At 36.7% G+C, this 18,138-nt stretch overlaps 1 protein-coding gene across 3 annotated transcripts; it reads right to left on the reverse strand.

Moving 5' to 3' along the window:
* Positions 1–1,433: 1,433 nt before the first annotated feature.
* On the reverse strand, positions 1,434–18,028 carry LOC107851807 (psbP domain-containing protein 7, chloroplastic). Of its 3 annotated transcripts, none has more exons than XM_016696905.2 (3): positions 17,247–18,028; positions 16,250–16,466; positions 1,434–2,076 (listed from the first exon to the last, which is right to left on the reverse strand). In XM_016696905.2, the coding sequence occupies exons 1-3, from the start codon at positions 17,596–17,598 to the stop codon at positions 1,767–1,769; spliced, it is 879 nt and encodes a 292-aa protein (XP_016552391.2). In that variant the 5' UTR covers positions 17,599–18,028; the 3' UTR covers positions 1,434–1,766. The 3 variants fall into 3 exon arrangements, with proteins under 3 accessions (XP_016552391.2, XP_047256675.1, XP_047256674.1); XM_047400719.1 differs by having other exon boundaries at positions 17,243–18,028; XM_047400718.1 differs by lacking the exons at positions 16,250–16,466; positions 17,247–18,028 and adding an exon at positions 13,341–15,078 and having other exon boundaries at positions 1,975–2,076.
* Positions 18,029–18,138: the final 110 nt, after the last annotated feature.

The following is an 18,138-nucleotide window of genomic DNA, read 5'->3' on the forward strand; positions in this document are numbered from 1 at the left end:
CCAATATATTTTTGTCATAATACATAAACACTTTAATTTGGGCTCAACTGACGATTAAATACTTTAACTTTGAAATTTACAATTTAATGATTTACCAAAATCATTATCATTGTCATTGTATTTGTTTTAACTTCGGATACGAAAGATGATCCATATTCTCTTTTAATCATAATATCTTCTTACTGTTTGAAGAGATTAAGAGCATTATCAAACAAATTGTTTAGTATAAGCATAATTTATAAAGATGTTCTTGTTATAACAAAGTTAACCGTCCAATAACTAATGTCATATTAGAGAATTGTTTGGATTATCATGTAAAATTTATAATCATTTGAACAATTTTTATTTTGATTTGCTCTTTTGAGACTATCCAAACAAACGTAAGTAGTTTTTCTTTGTCGATTTCAGTAGATCTGAGCATACAATATGTCATCTCGAATCACAAGAAAGTAAGTAGAAGAGACTTATCTATACTTTATATCTATATAATATATCAAAAGTGTGAAGATCCTTAAAAAAGTGATTTGAATTTTTTTCCTTCATTAAAAATCTCCGCAATAGATAAAATTGTTTTTCACCTTTTTTTTTAATTATTATTTTTATGATATTAAATGTTTAATTGGAGAAGGTTTTCTTATTATGATTATTCCTAATTTTATGATTTATTTTTAGGTAGGAATCCTAATTTATTTTTGGATAAATTTTCCATGCCTCAATGTGAGTTAGAAAGAAAATTATATACTAACATAAATAATTTACTTAGAAAGAAAAAACTATTATAAATAATTTATTATCATAATTAATTTTTACTTTTCTCAAAAAATAAAGAAAATTTTTCATATTTAAGTATCCTTTTTTTTAAGGAAAAAAGATGTTGGATTTCTATAAATTAAATAATCTTCCTTCTACAATACATAATAGCATAACAAATTATTTTTGTATGTTTGTAAGTAATTTTGTTATTGAGTTTCTAACTTGATTTTTTAATTTAATATTCTAGTTTCAGATTTCTTTTTCTATTATGCTGGTGTTATTGATCAAAAATAACAAAAAATCTTTTAATGTGGTAAGTAACTTCCGTTATTGAATCTCTGACGTAACTTCGTACTTTTCAATTTTAAAGCATACGGTTAACTTAAAATTTTAATATACACATGAGAGTAAATACAAAATTATTTTTAAAATTGAATTTACTGACAAATATAAGGGGATGCCAATGTATTTCACATTTTCACTACTTTATTTGTATCTTAGATACTACAAATGCTATATAATTAATTAAATAAATTATCCTTCTTTACATGTTCAAAAGATGTTGGGTTCATTTTTATTATTTAAATAAATATCATATTTAATGTAGTGTTTAAACTCATTGAAGTGAAATACACACGCGAAGCGCGTAGACCTAAACTAATTTATCAAAAATGTAAGTCAAAAAAAACAGATGTTCCTTTTATCACATAATATAATTACAACAAAACCCCATGCCATATTGATCTTTCCTTCTCCCCAAAAACTAAAATCAAAATAAAATAAAGAAAAAAAGACCCTAAGAAAATGAAAGAAAGACAACACTTGTCATAAACTCGTACAAAAACGTTTGTATCTCTTATCACGGAAACTTCGCTAGGCGGGGCAGCTATGTGACAACACTATACAAAAGTGACGGTTTCATGTAGCATGTTATGGTCTCAATGCCCTTACGAGGTAATGATGAGCTTCACGCGCTCTCTATCAAGACTGACTATATCAATCCGTTCGGGTCTTCATGATGTCAAGCTAAAAGAATCAGCAATTCTATAGAAATCTTTTTTCACCATAGGCCAAATTGATTGTGGAGCTTGGGAATTCAAAGTGAATAACTTTCCTCCTCTAGCACAACAAACAGCAACATTGTGTCTTTGAAACGTTGGACTTTCAACTTGGAATTCCAATGTGTAGTATTTCAAAGAATTTGAATCCTCTCTTATATTCGCTTGAATCAATGTCCCTTTCACATTAGGACGTTTGCCTGATCCTGTAATAGTCTGCACTATGGCTTCACCAACTTCCTTTGGTTCTCCAAATGCCTCTATCCTGCCAAAAGTCGCGTTGCGATCGAAATAACAAGGCGTCATGTGAAAGCTTAACGAACGGAAACGTAGAACGATGATAATCAAACAACAACGATAACAACATATTTAGTGTAGTATGATAAATGAGGTCTGAGGAGAGTCGGACTGCAATAGACCCTCGACTCAAAAGAAGAGAAATCAAAGGCAAAAGAAGTAAAATATTTTAATATGATTTGACCAGTTGGCCTATCTATGAGAAAACTAATTAAAAAAAAAAGGCGTAAAAATTGTTGAATGAATAACTTCTCCCGTAAACAGTTCTCTTTTAACGACTATATTGTGGATTATATTGTGTTGCTTTGTTCCATTAAGAATTTTTTTTTGAAATAAAACACAATTATAGTAGAATTCAATAAGGTAATGTAACAATCTGAAGAGCTTCGAAGAGAGATACAGAGAACACGTGGCTCCACATGATAATGCCACCTTTAGGTGACTAACTAAAAAGAAATGATTGATCCGTGCATTAAAGCTCCCACTATACATGAGATTCAGAAAATGACCGGACCACAAGGGTCTACTGTATGCCGTCCGTTAGGATCGAGAACCCGGTTATTGCGAAATTTATCCAAATAATGTTATAATGACAATAACAAAGACAATAACAAGTTGATAGTAACGGTACTTAAAGAAAAAATAAAGGAGGCACAAATTTAACGTAGTTCGGTCAGTGTGACCTACATCCACGAGCGGAGAGGAACAACTTCACTATATCAACAAGGGTACAATAGAGAGATTACAAAATTAGAGTAGTCACTCTAATTAACCCAAATATCCCAAGAGAAAACCTCACAAGATCACTCCAAAAGAAAGGGCTCACACAAAGTATTTCCCAACACCAACTCTCTTAACTTAATACTCTAATAGGAAGGAAGAATAAATACAAGAGAATGAAAGAGAACTCTTGTAATTTGATGTGTATTACAATTGAGAAAGAAGGCCTCTATTTATAGAGATGAAAATGTACACATGTAGCAACTTTGTTTGAACAAGAAGCAACTTGTTTGAACAAGTAGCAACCTTGTTTGAACAAGTAGCAATCTTGTTTGACAAGTCCAAAAAATAATCTTCCACAAGTATTTGGTAGAAACTTCCTTTGACAAAGCAAGAGTGAATCAAACAAAGGCCACATTACAAATCTCCACCTTGGCCTGAGTTTGGTTAATATAGTAAATTTGCTTCCTCTCCGCAAAAGCCTGTGTGGGCAAAATCATTCTTCACAAACGGCAATCAAGCTCAAGCAAAGCTTGAACTTACTGACCGGAAGAGACTTTGTGAACATGTCTGCAGGATTGTCTCTAGTGTTGATCTTCTGAGCAGAGACCTTTCCTTCAATAATAGATTCCCGAATAAAATGATACTTGATGTCAATATGCTTCGTCCTCTCATGATACATTTGATCTTTAGTCAAGTGGATGGCACTTTGACTATCACAGAAAATAATAATATCACCTTGGTGTGGACTGAGTTCAGCAAATAGACCCTTCAACCATAAGGCTTCTTTGATAGCCTCGGTCACTGCCATATATTTTGCTTCGGTAGTAGATAAAGCTACTACGTGTTGTAATGTAGCTTTCCAACTGATAGCACAACCACCAATGCAAAACACGTAGCCAGTCAGTGATCTTCTTTTATCAAGATCACCTGCATAATCTGAGCCTTCAAAACTAACTAAAGTGTTAGTATTTCTACCAAATTCCAAACATGTGTTTGAGGTACCATGCAAGTATCTGAGAATCCATTTCACTGCCTGCCAATGTGCTTTTCCAAGATAAGCCATATATCGACTTACCACACTGACTGCATCTGAAATATCTGGACATGTACATACCATTGCGTACATAATACTGCCAACTGCACTAGAATACGGTACCTGTGCCATATAACTTTCTTCTTCCTCTGACTGCGGTGATTGAGCAGCTGATAACTTAAAATGAGCAGCAAGAGGAGTACTTACTAGTTTAGTTTCTTTCATGCCAAACCTCTCTAAAACCTTCTTCAAGTACTTTTTTTGGGTCAAAAATAGCCTGCGGGCTTCTCGATCTCTTCTGATCTCCATGCCAAGGATTTTCTTAGCTGCTCCCAAATCTTTCATTTCAAATTCACTTTTCAGCTGACTTTTCAAATTGTGAATTTCTGTCAAATCCTTAGCAGCAATAAGCATGTCATCAACATATAATAGTAAGTAAATGAATGAACCATCATTTAACTTTCAAAAGTAAAAACAACTATCATACATGCTTCTTGAATAACCATGACCCAACATAAAGGAATCAAACCTCTTGTACCACTGTCTTGGAGATTGTTTTAATCCGTACAAGAATTTCTTTAACAAGCAAACATGATCTTCTTTTCCTTCAATTTTAAATCCTTCAGGTTGATGCATATGTATTTGTTCCTCAAGTTCGCCATGTAAGAAAGCTGTCTTAACATCAAGCTGTTCTAATTCCAAATCATGCATGGCAACTAAGGCAAGCAAGACACAAATAGAACTATGTTTAACAACAGGTGAGAAAATATATTAAAATCAACTCCTTGCACCTGAATATAGCCCTTTGCAACTAATCATGCCTTATACTTTGCATTTTTAACCCCTAGAATTCCATCTTTTTTCTTGAAAACCCATTTGCAACCAATGATTCTACTTCCTGACAGCGGCTTCACAAGAGACAAAGTACCATTCTTATTGTATCACCCCGTATTCAAGTACGTGTATTGGCGTATTCAAGTACATGTATTGGTCTTATTTATATGGAATTAATTTTTTATTATTTTATTTATACCAGAATTTGCCCGTCGATGGTTCCATGCGAAGGTTATTGAATAAGCTTTCCAACGATATAAAGATTTCCAAAAATGGATAGGTTTAAGATATAATCGAGTACGTTCAAAGATATAAAACGGTGGCCGGGATATTTGGGAATAGTAAATGTGCAGGAAAATTTCCTGCACATAAACTACTGAGGCCAGCCGAATTTTTGGGTCAACTTCGAATGATCATAACTCCCTTAATATAATGTACTGGGAGAGCTGCGACCTATGAAAAGAAATATCTTTGAGTCTTCTTTCCAATGCAATTGGTTTCATCCAAATCCAACGTCTGAGTAAGGAGTTATACTTGTTTTACTTCAGCCTATCAAAATAGATTTTTAGGGTCAACTTCAAACGACCATAACTCCTTGTACAGGACGAACTGGGTGGCCTACTTTATATGAAATGAAATCCCTTTGAATTATCCTTCCAACGATATCAATTTCACCCAAATCCGATATCGGAGCAAAGAGTTATGGTCGATCTACTTTAACTTATCAAACCAGTGTACCAAAGGACAGATTTGACATTATTTAACTTTTAAAGGCATTTTGGTCATTTTCTATTATATTATGGATGGGAATATGTGTATATATACATGTATATAAGTTCAAAAACTCATTTTCATCATCAATCATTGAGAAAGAACAAAACCTAGCCAAATTTGACCGTTAAATTACTTTTGATTCAACCGTAGAAATTCCAAAGTAATTCGATAACTGCGTTTGTCATCTCGAGAGCTTCGAACGGCACCTATTATTTGTGCAAACAAGATTGCATAATCAAGAGGTGAATTCTAAGGTATGAATATTGTTTGCCTTTGTTCTTTTCCATATGTATATGTGTGATAGAGGATTATACGTATTGGTTGTTATTGAAAGGTGATGGAAATAGGGTTATGGACTATTTTGCATGGTTTGGCTGTATTGAATTGTGGAAGGTGGATATGGTAATTGAGTTATGGAAGGTGGATATGGTGATATACTATTGAATTGATGATTATTTATGTCTATGGCTCAATTTGGTTTAATAGATTGGTTGGAAGGATAAATGAATCCAAACTTGATATTGGAGGATGCTGTATGAATATGCATGGCATGTGAATGTAATTAGAGTATAAGAGGGTTAAAGTGACACCCTTTATGGTGTAATTAAGGCTTACTACTTAACCACTAGTTTGGTGAATTCAAATAATTGAATTGTGACGTATGGTTGCTAATACTAGATTGCTATATATGTTTATTGTAGAAAAGTAATCCGAAAAGACGGGAAGTCAATTTGGGACTAGTATTGAAGGTTGACAGTCAGGTATGTAAAGCATACTCTATACCATATCTTTGGTATGAAAGTGAACAATTGTTCTATTAAGAAAGTTTCCAAAGTTATTCAATAACATGTGATCCATAATGGTTTTGTATGATGTCCTACGTTACCAATGAACTTGTTTCCACCCTACAAGATGTCAAGACATTCCAATACTTACTTTTTTTCCAAATCTTACATGTTTATTGCACTAATGAATGTCAGAAGGTATCCGGTTACTCAAACAAGATCCATGTGTTATTAATGACTCCAAAACGTTTCATTGATATATCAATAAGTTCCTACTTCATTGTTATGGCATTGATGACTCCAAAATATTTCATTGATGTGCCAATGAGTTCTTACTTCATTGTTATTGCATTGATGGTCTATTTATATGTCTTTTATTGGTGTATCATTGTTTCAAAGTATAAAAAATGCGGTGGCGACCGAAATAACAATCTCAAAGATTAATTGAACTAAGTGATGGAAGTTCTCTCTTATCGGGTGGTATTCCAGGGGCGTAAGCCTATCATGGGTCGATCCCTATTTATGTGTTTATGGGTGGTATCCCAGGGGCATAAGCCTATCATGAGTCGATCCCAGTTGATATGTACTGGAGGCAGCCTAATGGTCACAGTACAGTACAGTAATGATTACAAAGATGATAAGAACGAAGGTAAAGTGATTGAATAAATACAATGTACAGGTTGTCACAAGTTCTAGTAAGGGTGGTCCACTCCTATTACGATTTATTCACTTGTTTCTGATTTCTATTGAGCTCCTATATCATATGTGATTATCTATATCTTTACATACTCAGTACATATTTCATACTGACGTCCCCCATGGGGGACCTATATTTCATGCTGCAGGCACAGTTACCTCAGCTCATACACCGCACAAGTAAGAGCCAGGATATCCAGATGTTTTTGATGAGCTCCAGTTTGCTTCGAGGCTTTCCGTGTCATATCCAGTCACTTTTGGTATTGTATAGAAGTTAGTTATATGGCGGGGTGTGTCCCAACCTTAGTTAAACTCTATGTATTGTCTAGAGGCTTTATAGACCTAATGTACAGTCAAGGTGGTGTTTTGTTAATAGACGTGATGGCTCTAACGGCCAAGTATTGTATATACATATATATGTGTGCTCGAGCTTATACAGGTGATTATTTTCTTTTATATGTGACATGATGTTGTCCGAATTTTGGGTTGTCATAGAGGTATGCATGGGAAGTATAAGGTTATGAGCTCGTTTTCCCGGGCCTCCTCGGTTACGAGTGCCAGTCCGCCCCAATAAGATTTGAGGCGTGACAATAATGGTATCAGAGAAGTTTGTCCTAGTGAGTCTACAAAGTCATGTCTATGTAGAGTCTTGTTTATCGGTGTGTCGTGCACCGCATCTATAAACAGGTGGCTATGAACATTTAGGAATTGTTTTTTTTCTTCATGTCTTAGATCGTGCGATAGAGCCTATATTGTATATGAAGTCATAGTTGACCACTGAATTTGTTTTTTTCTTTTATTATAGTAATGATGCTGGTTACCAAAAGCAAGAATATCGGTAAACAAGTAGATGTGGCTGCCGGAAAGGGGATTAGTAAGTCACCCACTATACCAGCTAATCAAACTGAGGCTCCAGCTGAGCATGCATCAGAAACTTCTTCCACTCTGGAAGAAATAAGGGGGAGGAGAACTATATCCCCAGAGCCACCTATTAATGTTGCTGATCAAGATCTTAGAAATGCAGTGCAACTTTTGACTCGTATAGTTACTGGGCAAGCTCAAGGGCAAGCCATTCCTACCACGGGTCCTAGTGGTACAGATAGGGCGGCTAGCCTTCGAACACAGAATTTTCTTAAGATGGATCCTCCCACTTTTACTGGATCAGATCTTAACGAGGACCCACAGGACTTTATTGATCAAATTCAAAGGGCCTTAGATGTTATGTATGTAACGGGTAGAGAGACAGTGGAGTTAGCAGCGTATAGATTTAAAGGGGAGGCTATATATTGGTACGAGGACTAGAAACGATCTAGGGGTATTGATGCACCCCCAGCTACTTGGAAAGAGTTCAAAGAGGCATTTCTTGATCATTATCTTCCATTTGAGATTCGTCAGGCCCATGCAGATCAATTTTTAAATCTTCGTCAGGGAAATATGAGCGTGAGGGAGTACAGTCTCCGATTTAATTTCTTGTCGAGATATGCTCCTAATATTGTAGCTACTATGGATGACAGAGTTCATCAATATATGGATAGGCTGGATCCATATCTGGTTTGAGATTGTATTATTACCGCTTTGAACAAAGATATGGACATAGCGAGGATCTAAGCTTTTGCACAGAAAATAGAAGATCAGAGGCAGAGGAGAAGAACACAGGAATTAGAAAGAGGATATTCCAAGAGGGCCAGATCTACAGGGCAGTTTATGGCATCCCAAGGAGGGTTCAGACCACAGTTTTCTACTAGACCACCTAGGCCATTATCTTCTTATGCTGCAACTAGTGCCCCACTACAGTTCCAAGGGTCCAGAGGAAATTAATTTGGGCACAGAAGTGAGAGTCAGAGTTCACGGACAGTGGGGTACCAAGGGCAAGGGAATATGAGACAATCGAGACCTCCTCGAGAGCCATGCAATAAATGTGGAAGGTATCATTTGGGCGCATGTCGGCTGGGGACTAATGTTTGCTTTTGGTGCGGTATGTCGGGGCATATGATGAGAGAATGCCCACGAAAGGGCATAGGGGGTATGGCACGACCTACAGGGTCATTTATTGCATCATCATCATGATACCTTATTCAGGAAGGGGTGCACAACTAATGGGTCGTGTTAGAGGTGATAGAGGAGCCACGAGTTCTAGCGGGGCTCAAAATCGTACGTATGCTGTAGCGGATCGACAGAATTTAGAGGCTTCCCCAGATGTGGTTACGGGTACGTTGTCTATCTTTTCATTCGATGTATATGACTAAATTGATCCCGGTTCTACATTATCTTATGTTACTCCATTGGTTGCTGGAAAGTTCGAAAGAATACCCGAACTGTTATTTAAGCCATTTGAAGTGTCCACACCGGTTGGGGAATCTATTATAGCTAGAAGGGTTTACCGAAACTGCATAGTAACTGTTTGTGGTCGTGATACGATGGCTGATCTCGTGGAGTTAGAAATGGTAGATTTTGATGTTATAATGGGTATGGACTGGTTGGCGTCTTGTTATGCCACAATTGATTGCTGCACAAAAAAGGTATATTTCCATTTTCTAAATGAATCAGTCCTTGAATGGAAAGGTGAAATTGGTGCACCAAGAGGTAGATTTATTTCTTATTTTAAGGCAAGAAGAATGATTTCCAAGGGATACATATATCATTTAGTTAGAGTAAGGGATACAGAAGCGGAGCCACCAACTCTTCACGTTGTTCTGGTGGTAAATGAATTTTCTGATGTATTTCCTGAAGATCTTCCAGGTTTGCCTCCTGAACGAGAAGTAGAGTTTGGTATTGATGTAATACCAGGAACCCAACCAATCTCTATTTCTCTGTATAGAATGGCCCCAGCAGAATTACGAGAATTGAAAGAGCAATTGAAAGATTTGCTAGAGAAGGGATTCATAAGGCCTAGTATGTCCCCCTGGGGAGCACCAGTGTTATTTGTGCGCAAAAAGGATGGCTCGCTGAGGATGTGTATTGATTATCGGCAATTGAATAAGGTGACTATTAAGAATAAATATTCTCTCCCAAGAATTGATGATTTATTTGATTAGTTACAGGGCGCCAAGTGCTTTTCTAAGATTGATTTGAGGTCAGGTTACCACCAAGTGAGGGTCAAAGAGAAGGATATACCCAAGATAGCTTTCCGAACACGGTATGATCATTATGAGTTTCTAGTTATGTCATTTGGGCTAACAAATGCACCCGCAGCTTTTATGGATTTGATGAATAGGGTGTTTAAGCCATTCCTGGATGTATTTGTGATAGTTTTTATAGATGATATTCTAGTTTATTCTAGATCAGAAGAGGACCATTCCAATCACTTATGACAAGCATTGCAGACTCTTCGTGATTGTAAGCTTTATGCAAATTTCTCTAAATGTGAGTTTTGGTTAAAGTCGGTGGCATTTTTGGGTCATATTGTATCTAGTGAATGGATAAAGGTTGATGCTCAAAAGATAGAAGCTGTGAAGAACTGGCCAAGGCCCACAACGCCTACGGAGATTCATAGTTTTCTCGGGTTGGCCGATTATTATAGAAGGTTTGTTGAAGGCTTTTCTTCCATTTTAGCACCCTTAACCAAGCTAACCATAAAGCATCCAAATTCCAATGGAATGATGCCTGTGAGAAGAGTTTTCAAGATTTAAAGAACAAGTTGATTTCTACACCCGTGTTGGTACTTCCAGAAGGCACCGAAGGGTATACAGTGTATTGTGATGCTTTCAGAATTGGTTTAGGATGTGTATTGATGCAGCATGGTAAGGTAATAGCATATGCTTCTAGACAATTGCGGCCGCATGAGAAAAATTATTCTACACACGATCTTGAGCTGGCAGCAGTTATTTTTGCTTTAAAGATATGGCACCACTACTTATATGGGGTTTATTTTGATATATATACTGACCATAAGAGCTTGCAATATATTTTTAATCAGAAGGATCTAAATTTAAGGCAGCGGAGATGGCTTGAACTATTAAAGGACTATGATGTTGATATCTTGTACCATCCAGGGAAAGCAAATGTGGTAGCTGATGCGTTAAGTCGGAAGGCTATGATGGCACCTATAGAAAGGCAAGGGATGATTAAAGATCTTCACCAGTTAGCTAGTTTGGGAGTTCTCCTTCTTGAAACTCTGGATAAAGATCTTATCGTATATAATGTTGTGGGATCTTCATTAGTAGCTGAAGTGAAAGAGAAGCAATATGCAGATCCTATTTTATTACAGCTTAAGGAGAACATTCAGAGTGGTGCGACCAAGGCATTTGAGCTTACGCGAGAAGGAGTACTTCAGTGCCAAAACCGATTGTGTGTGCCGGATATAGATGGGTTAAGAAAGAAGATTATGACAGAGGCACATTGTTCAAGGTATTCCATTCATCCAGGATCAACCAAAATGTATCAAGATTTGAAAGATATGTATTGGTGGAATGACATGAAGAAGAGCATTGCAGAATTTGTAGCTGAATGTCCAAATTGTCAAAGAGTTAAAGTTGAGCACCAAAAACCCGGAGGTTATATGCAATGCATTGATCTTCCAAGCTGGAAGTGGGACATGATCAACATGTATTTCGTTATTGGTTTGCCTCATACATCTTGAAAGTTCGATTCTATATGGGTGATTGTTGATAGGCTTACCAAATCCGCACATTTTCTACTAGTTAGGACCACTTACACAGTTGAAGAGTATGCGAAACTGTACATTAAAGAGATAGTCCGATTACATGGAGTGCCAATTTCTATTATATCAGATCGGGGAACCCAATTTACCGCAAACTTTTGAAAGTCTTTTCAGAGGTATTTAGGAACACAAGTGAAGTTGAGTACAGCTTTTCACCCTCAAACAAATAGACAAGCAGAACGTACCATCCAAACACTTGAAGATATGCTACGAGCTTGTGTAATAGATTTTAAGGGCAACTGGGATGATCATTTACCTCTTATTGAGTTTGCCTACAATAATAGCTATCATTCAAGTATCAAAATGGCACCATATGGAGCTTTATATGGAAGGAAGTGTAGATCACCAATAGGATGTTCGATCCCTATTTATGTGTTTATGGGTGGTATCCCAGGGGCATAAGCCTATCATAGGTCGATCCCAGTTGATATGTACTGGAGGCAGCCTAATGGTCACAGTATAGTACAGTAATGATTACAAAGATGATAAGAACGAAGGTAAAGTGGTTGAATAAATACAATGTACAGGTTGTCACAAGTTCTAGTAAGTGTGGTCCACTCCTATTACGATTTATTCACTTGTTTCTGATTTCTATTGAGCTCCTATATCATATGTGATTATCTATAGCTTTACATACTCAGTACATATTTCGTACTGACGTCCCCCACGGGGGACCTGCATTTCATGCTGCAGGCACAGGTACCTCAGCTCATACACCGCACAAGTAGGAGCCAGGATATCCAGCTGCTTTTGGTGATCTCCAGTTTGCTTCGGGGCTTTCCGTGTCATATCCAGTCACTTTTGGTATTGTATAGAAGTTAGTTATATGGCGGGGTGTGTCCCGACCTTAGTTAAACTCTATGTATTGTCTAGAGGCTTTGTAGACCTAATGTACAGTCAAGGTGGTGTTTTGTTAATAGACGTGATGGCTCTAACGGCCAAGTATTGTATATACATATATATGTGTGCTCGAGCTTATACAGGTGATTATTTTCTTTTTTATATGCGACATGATTTTGTCTGAATTTTGGGTTGTCATAGAGGTATGCATGGGAAGTATAAGGTTATGAGCTGGGTCTCCCGGGCCTCCTCGGTTACGGGTGTCAGTCCGCCCCAATAGGATTTGAGGCGTGACACTTATGAAGAGATTCAATTTCTTCATTCATTGCAATCAGCCACTTGGCTGAATCAACACCAGAAACTTCTTCTGAATAATTTGATGGTTCTCCAATTTCTTCAGTTTCTTGCGCATCTGAAAAAGCAAATACAACATAATCTTCATACCTTTCTGGTCTGAGAATTTATCTTCTTGGTCTATGTGTTTGCTATGGAATACTCATTTGATTCAACTTCAGAAGTCACAACTTCTGGCTCAACTTCTGGATTTTCAACTGTATTTTGTTCCACAGTTGATGATGAGCTTGGCTCAGAAGGTATGCCAAGCTCAACCTCCACCTGTTCATACACATCATGCTCTTTGTTCTTGGTACAAGAGCTAGAAGACTCTTTTCTAGAATGTAACATGGAGGATTCATCAAAAGTTACATCTCTGCTAATTATAAATTTTGGTGACTTGGGATCAGGGCACCAAAGTCTGTATCCTTTCACCCCAGATACATAACCAAGGAAAATACAATTTTTAGCCCTTGGCTCTAATTTTCCATCATTTACATGCATGTAAGCAGGAAAACCAAAAACTTTTAAGTCAGAATAATTAGCAGGTGTACCTGACCATATTTTCTCCGGAGTCTTGAAGTTCAAAGGTGAAGAAGGAGCACGGTTGATAACATAACAAGCTGTAGAGATAGCCTCAGCCCAAAAAATATTTGTCAATCCAGCATTTGAAATCATACAACGGGCTCTTTCCAAAAGAGTCCTGTTCATCCTTTCTGCAACACCATTTTGTTGAGGTGTCATCCTCATAATGCGATGTCGAGCAATTCCTTCATTTTTGCAAAATTCATTGAACTCGTCATTACAAAATTCCAAACCATTATCTGTTCTAAGCCGCTTGGCCTGTTTTTCTGTTTGCTTTTCAATCAAAACTTTCCATTGTTTGAAAGTTAAGAAAACATCACTTTTGTTTTTCAGAAAATAAACCCAAACCTTCCTTGAATAATCACCAATGAAAGTTAACATATACCTGGCACCACCTTTTGATTGGGTACGGGAAGGACCCCAAAGATCTGAATGAATGTAGTCCAAAGTACTTTTTGTTTGATGAACTACTGGAGATTTGAAGCTGACTCTTTTCAGCTTTCCAAACACACGGTGTTCGCAGAACTCCATTTTTTCAATACTTTGTCTACACAGTAGACCTCTTTTGCTGAGGATGGAAAGACCTTTTTCACTCATATGCCCCAATCGCATATGCCACAATTTGGTGATGTTGGGATCAAGTTGATTTGAAGTGGAAACTGCAGCAGCACCTGTAACATTGGATCCCAATAAAGTGTACAATGTACCTGATCTGTGTGCTTTCATGATCACATGAGCTCCTGAAGATACTTTCAAAACTCCACCTTCACCTGTGTATTTACACCCAAGAGATTCTAGAGTGCCCAATGAAATGAGATTTTTCTTCAAGTCGGGAACATATATAACATCCGTGAGAGTTCTCACCACACCATCATGCATTCTAATTCGAACTGTACCTTTACCAAAAACCTTGCAGGGAGTATTGTTGCCCATCAAGACAACTCCACCTCCAACAGATTCGAATGTGTTAAACAAATACCTATTGGGACACATATGATAAGAACAACCCGAATCCAAAATTCACTCATCGTTAGATTTAAAACTATTATTAGTTGCTAAGAATATTGTTCCTTCAGACTCATCAGCAGATACACTTGCTTCGGCGGAGTCAGCATTTTGGTGCTCATTTTTATTTTCCTTACGCTTTTCTTTGTTTTTCAACTTATAGCATTTAGAAATGAGATGACCTTTTTTATGACAGTATTTGCACACAATGTTTCTAGGTTTAGACTTTGACCTTGATTGAGACCTCTCACTGTTTGATTCTTTCTTATTAGATCTACCTCTTACAAATAATCCTTCCCCATGGGCTGCGCTACTTTCCCCCTGTAATATCTCTATCTATTTGTTCCTTTGTTTTTAAGATAGATTTGATTTCTTTGTAAGAGATATTATCCTTTCCATAAAGCATAGTATCTTTAATATGCTTAAATGATTGGGGTAAGGAAATAAGTAATAAGACGGCTTGGTCTTCATCATTAACTTCAGCGTCTATATTACTCAAATCCATAAGAATAGAATCAAAATCATCAAGATGTGAGAGTATAGAGGTACCTTCTACCATACGAAATGTGTAAAGCTTTTGCTTCAGGTAAAGTCGATTTTTCACTGTCCTCTTCATATACGAGGCTTTTAGTTTTTCCCACGTGCCTTTTGCTGTGGTTTCTGAAGATACTTCACGTAAAACTTCATTTGAGAGATTTAGAATAATACCTGATTTTGCCTTTTTGTCTATAACGGCAAATTCTTCGTCTGTCATTTTTTTCGGCTTCTTCTCCTTTTCTTCTAGTGCCATATCTAAGCCATCCTGAATTAAGATAGCTTCCATCTTTAATTGTCACATCCCGAAGTTTGCACTTCGATCAAATTTCTCAACGTAAGTCTTTGTTATAGTCATTTTGGCTACTGAAAAATAACCTGGTTAGATCCATCTCTGATACCAATTTGTTAGGATCGAGAACTCGGTTATTGCGGAATTTAGCCAAATAATGTTATAATGACAATAACAAAGACAATAACAAGTTGATAGTAACGGTACTTAAAGAAAAAATAAAGGAGGCACAAATTTAACGTGGTTCGGTCAGTGTGACCTACGTCCACGAGCGGAGAGGAACAACTTCACTATATCAACAAGAGTACAATAGAGAGATTACAAAATTAGAGTAGTCACTCTGATTAACCCAAATATCCCAAGAGAAAATCTCACAAGATCACTTCAAAAGAAAGAGCTCACACAAAGTATTTCTCAACACCAACTCTCTTAACTTAATACTCTAATAGGAAGGAAGAATAAATACAAGAGAATGAAAGAGAACTCTTGTAATTTGATGTGTATTACAATTGAGAAAGAAGGCCTCTATTTATAGAGATGAAAATGGAGACAAGTAGCAACTTTGTTTGAACAAGAAGCAACTTGTTTGAACAAGTAGCAATCTTGTTTGACAAGTCCAAAAAATAATCTTCCACAAGTATTTGGTAGAAACTTCCTTTGACAAAGCAAGAGTGAATCAAACAAAGGACACATTACACCGTCTTACCTTTAGGGGACTACCTAGAAATTACTAAAAGATTGCAAAGAAAATAACTACTAATATACAAGTCTAGACAAGCCAAACATCTCCCAAAATTCTCAACTCATAAAAAAAGGGCAGCCCGGAGACTAAAGTTCCCGTTGTGTGCAAGGTCCGGGGAAGGGCCCCACCACAAGGTTGTATTGTCCGCAGCCTTACCTTGCATTACTGCCAGAGACTGTTTCTAAGGCTTGAACTCATGACCTGATCATATGACAGCAACTTTATCAGTTACTCCAAGGCATCCCTTTGAAATTCTCCATGACAACCAAATTTTTTCATTTTTAAGGTAATATTAGGAAGCTTACTTGAAATCAATAGGAACTGGTGCAACAATGACACTAACATTGAGCTCTCCTTTTGATCCTGGCGGACCAAATGCGACAACTGGTTCATTTACATTTCTACGCCTACTATCTCCGCCATTGTTGCTCAGCGATGGCGGATCTAGTGATCGTTCTGCTTTTCCTGCAGCTCGATACAATACTGCTTGATCTCCCACCCAGTTTGATGGATATACAAACTCTGTACAAAAAGAAAATAAGTCGTTTTTTAGATAACGATCAAAAATACACATGAAGTATCATGTTTTTACGAGTGAAAACTTAATTTTTTCCATAAAATTTAGTCCACATGACAGCTACTCATTAATTTTGAGGCCTGTTTTCACAATAGTTGGTGATAGTTCAAGTAGGAAACACAAATACCCGATAGTCTAGTTAGAAAACTTGCAAAAACGTGATACTTCAGGTGTGTTTCTTTATCATACAACAACAACAAACCCAGTGTATTCCCACCTAGTGGGGTCTGGGGGTAAGATGTACGCAGTCCATACCTCTACCTCTTATCATAATCTCTTAATTTTCTTTTTTAAAATTTTCAATTAGTTTCTTTAATTATCCGCATGGAGTGCTATTTGACACCATTTTTTAACAAAAAGAGAATGCGTAGCGCACCATCATATACTAGCAAAGGTGTTTTAATAGATAGTTGATGATAATTTAAATGGAAAATACAAACACGTGATAGCTCAGTTAGAAAACTCTCTAGAACGTATTACTTTGGAAGTATTTTTATCGTTATCTTTTACTTCTTTCATCCTTAAACATGGCTAAATCATCTATACTCATTGTTATATTCCATGTTTTACAATGGATGCGTCAAAAAGTTGTAATCTGAACAACTATAAGGTGTTTACATTTTTTTTATCCGCATCCATTAACAGCGACAAATAATTTGAGACAACTAGTTTTAGAAATCGCGACAGATAATTTGAGACAGAAGGAAGAGTAACTACTTACTAACCAAATCCTTCATTTGTGTCAAGGCATCGAGTATAACCACCGATAGGATAAATTACATCAAGCCTAAGACTCCGAGCACCATCGGGCGATATGCCTAGTAAGGAACTAGTAATTCCAGCAAAATTGGCACCCAAGGCTAGTAGAGAAGCTGTGCCAATCCCTGTAAGTAGACGCCGCCTGAAAACTGATTCGAGTGGTGCAAATTGATTGGATGAGGGTGGCTCCTGAGTCATGTATATTTGAATTCCTTTAGTGAAAAATCGGGCTGTGTCACTAACAAAGTTCTGGCTTCCCCACTGATGATGATAGGACGTAATTGTACCCCTACAATTACAACAATGATGCATTGCCATTATTTGGTTCCCTTAATGAGTAACCAGTAAAGATGTGATGGCTAAAAATAAACAAGTGACAAAGGAGGAAAAGAAGATGAAGTAAGGTTATCCAAATGTGGTGGTCCTTATTGTTTCTTGCATCTCTACCAACTTATTTCTAATAGACTAATTATAGTGTTTTTGTTTTAACAAGAATGCCTCACAAATCACAAGAGGATGAAGTCTACATCACAAACACTAGATGTTCAATAATTAATATCATCAATCTTAACTTAACGAGGCTTATTTTGATCGCTAGTTCTTCACATATTCTTTTCGAAAATATGAACTGACTAACAAGAATGCGTTCATTTTATACAAGAGATTCCTAATTTGACTTTCCACATTTCATTTGAAACAAAGTAACACCAGATGTCCCAAATTTGCAAAAACATTTGTTATGGTAAAATAAGAGTTATCCTTCTTAGGCACTATTCAGTTAATTGGGGAAACGCAGAGTACACTACAGCAAACAAGCAGAAAAGAAGACATAGCTTTAAAAACAAGAATCCCAACACA

Source organism: Capsicum annuum, chromosome 12 (assembly GCF_002878395.1).
Source record: "Capsicum annuum cultivar UCD-10X-F1 chromosome 12, UCD10Xv1.1, whole genome shotgun sequence".
Classification (NCBI taxonomy): Eukaryota; Viridiplantae; Streptophyta; class Magnoliopsida; order Solanales; family Solanaceae; genus Capsicum; species Capsicum annuum.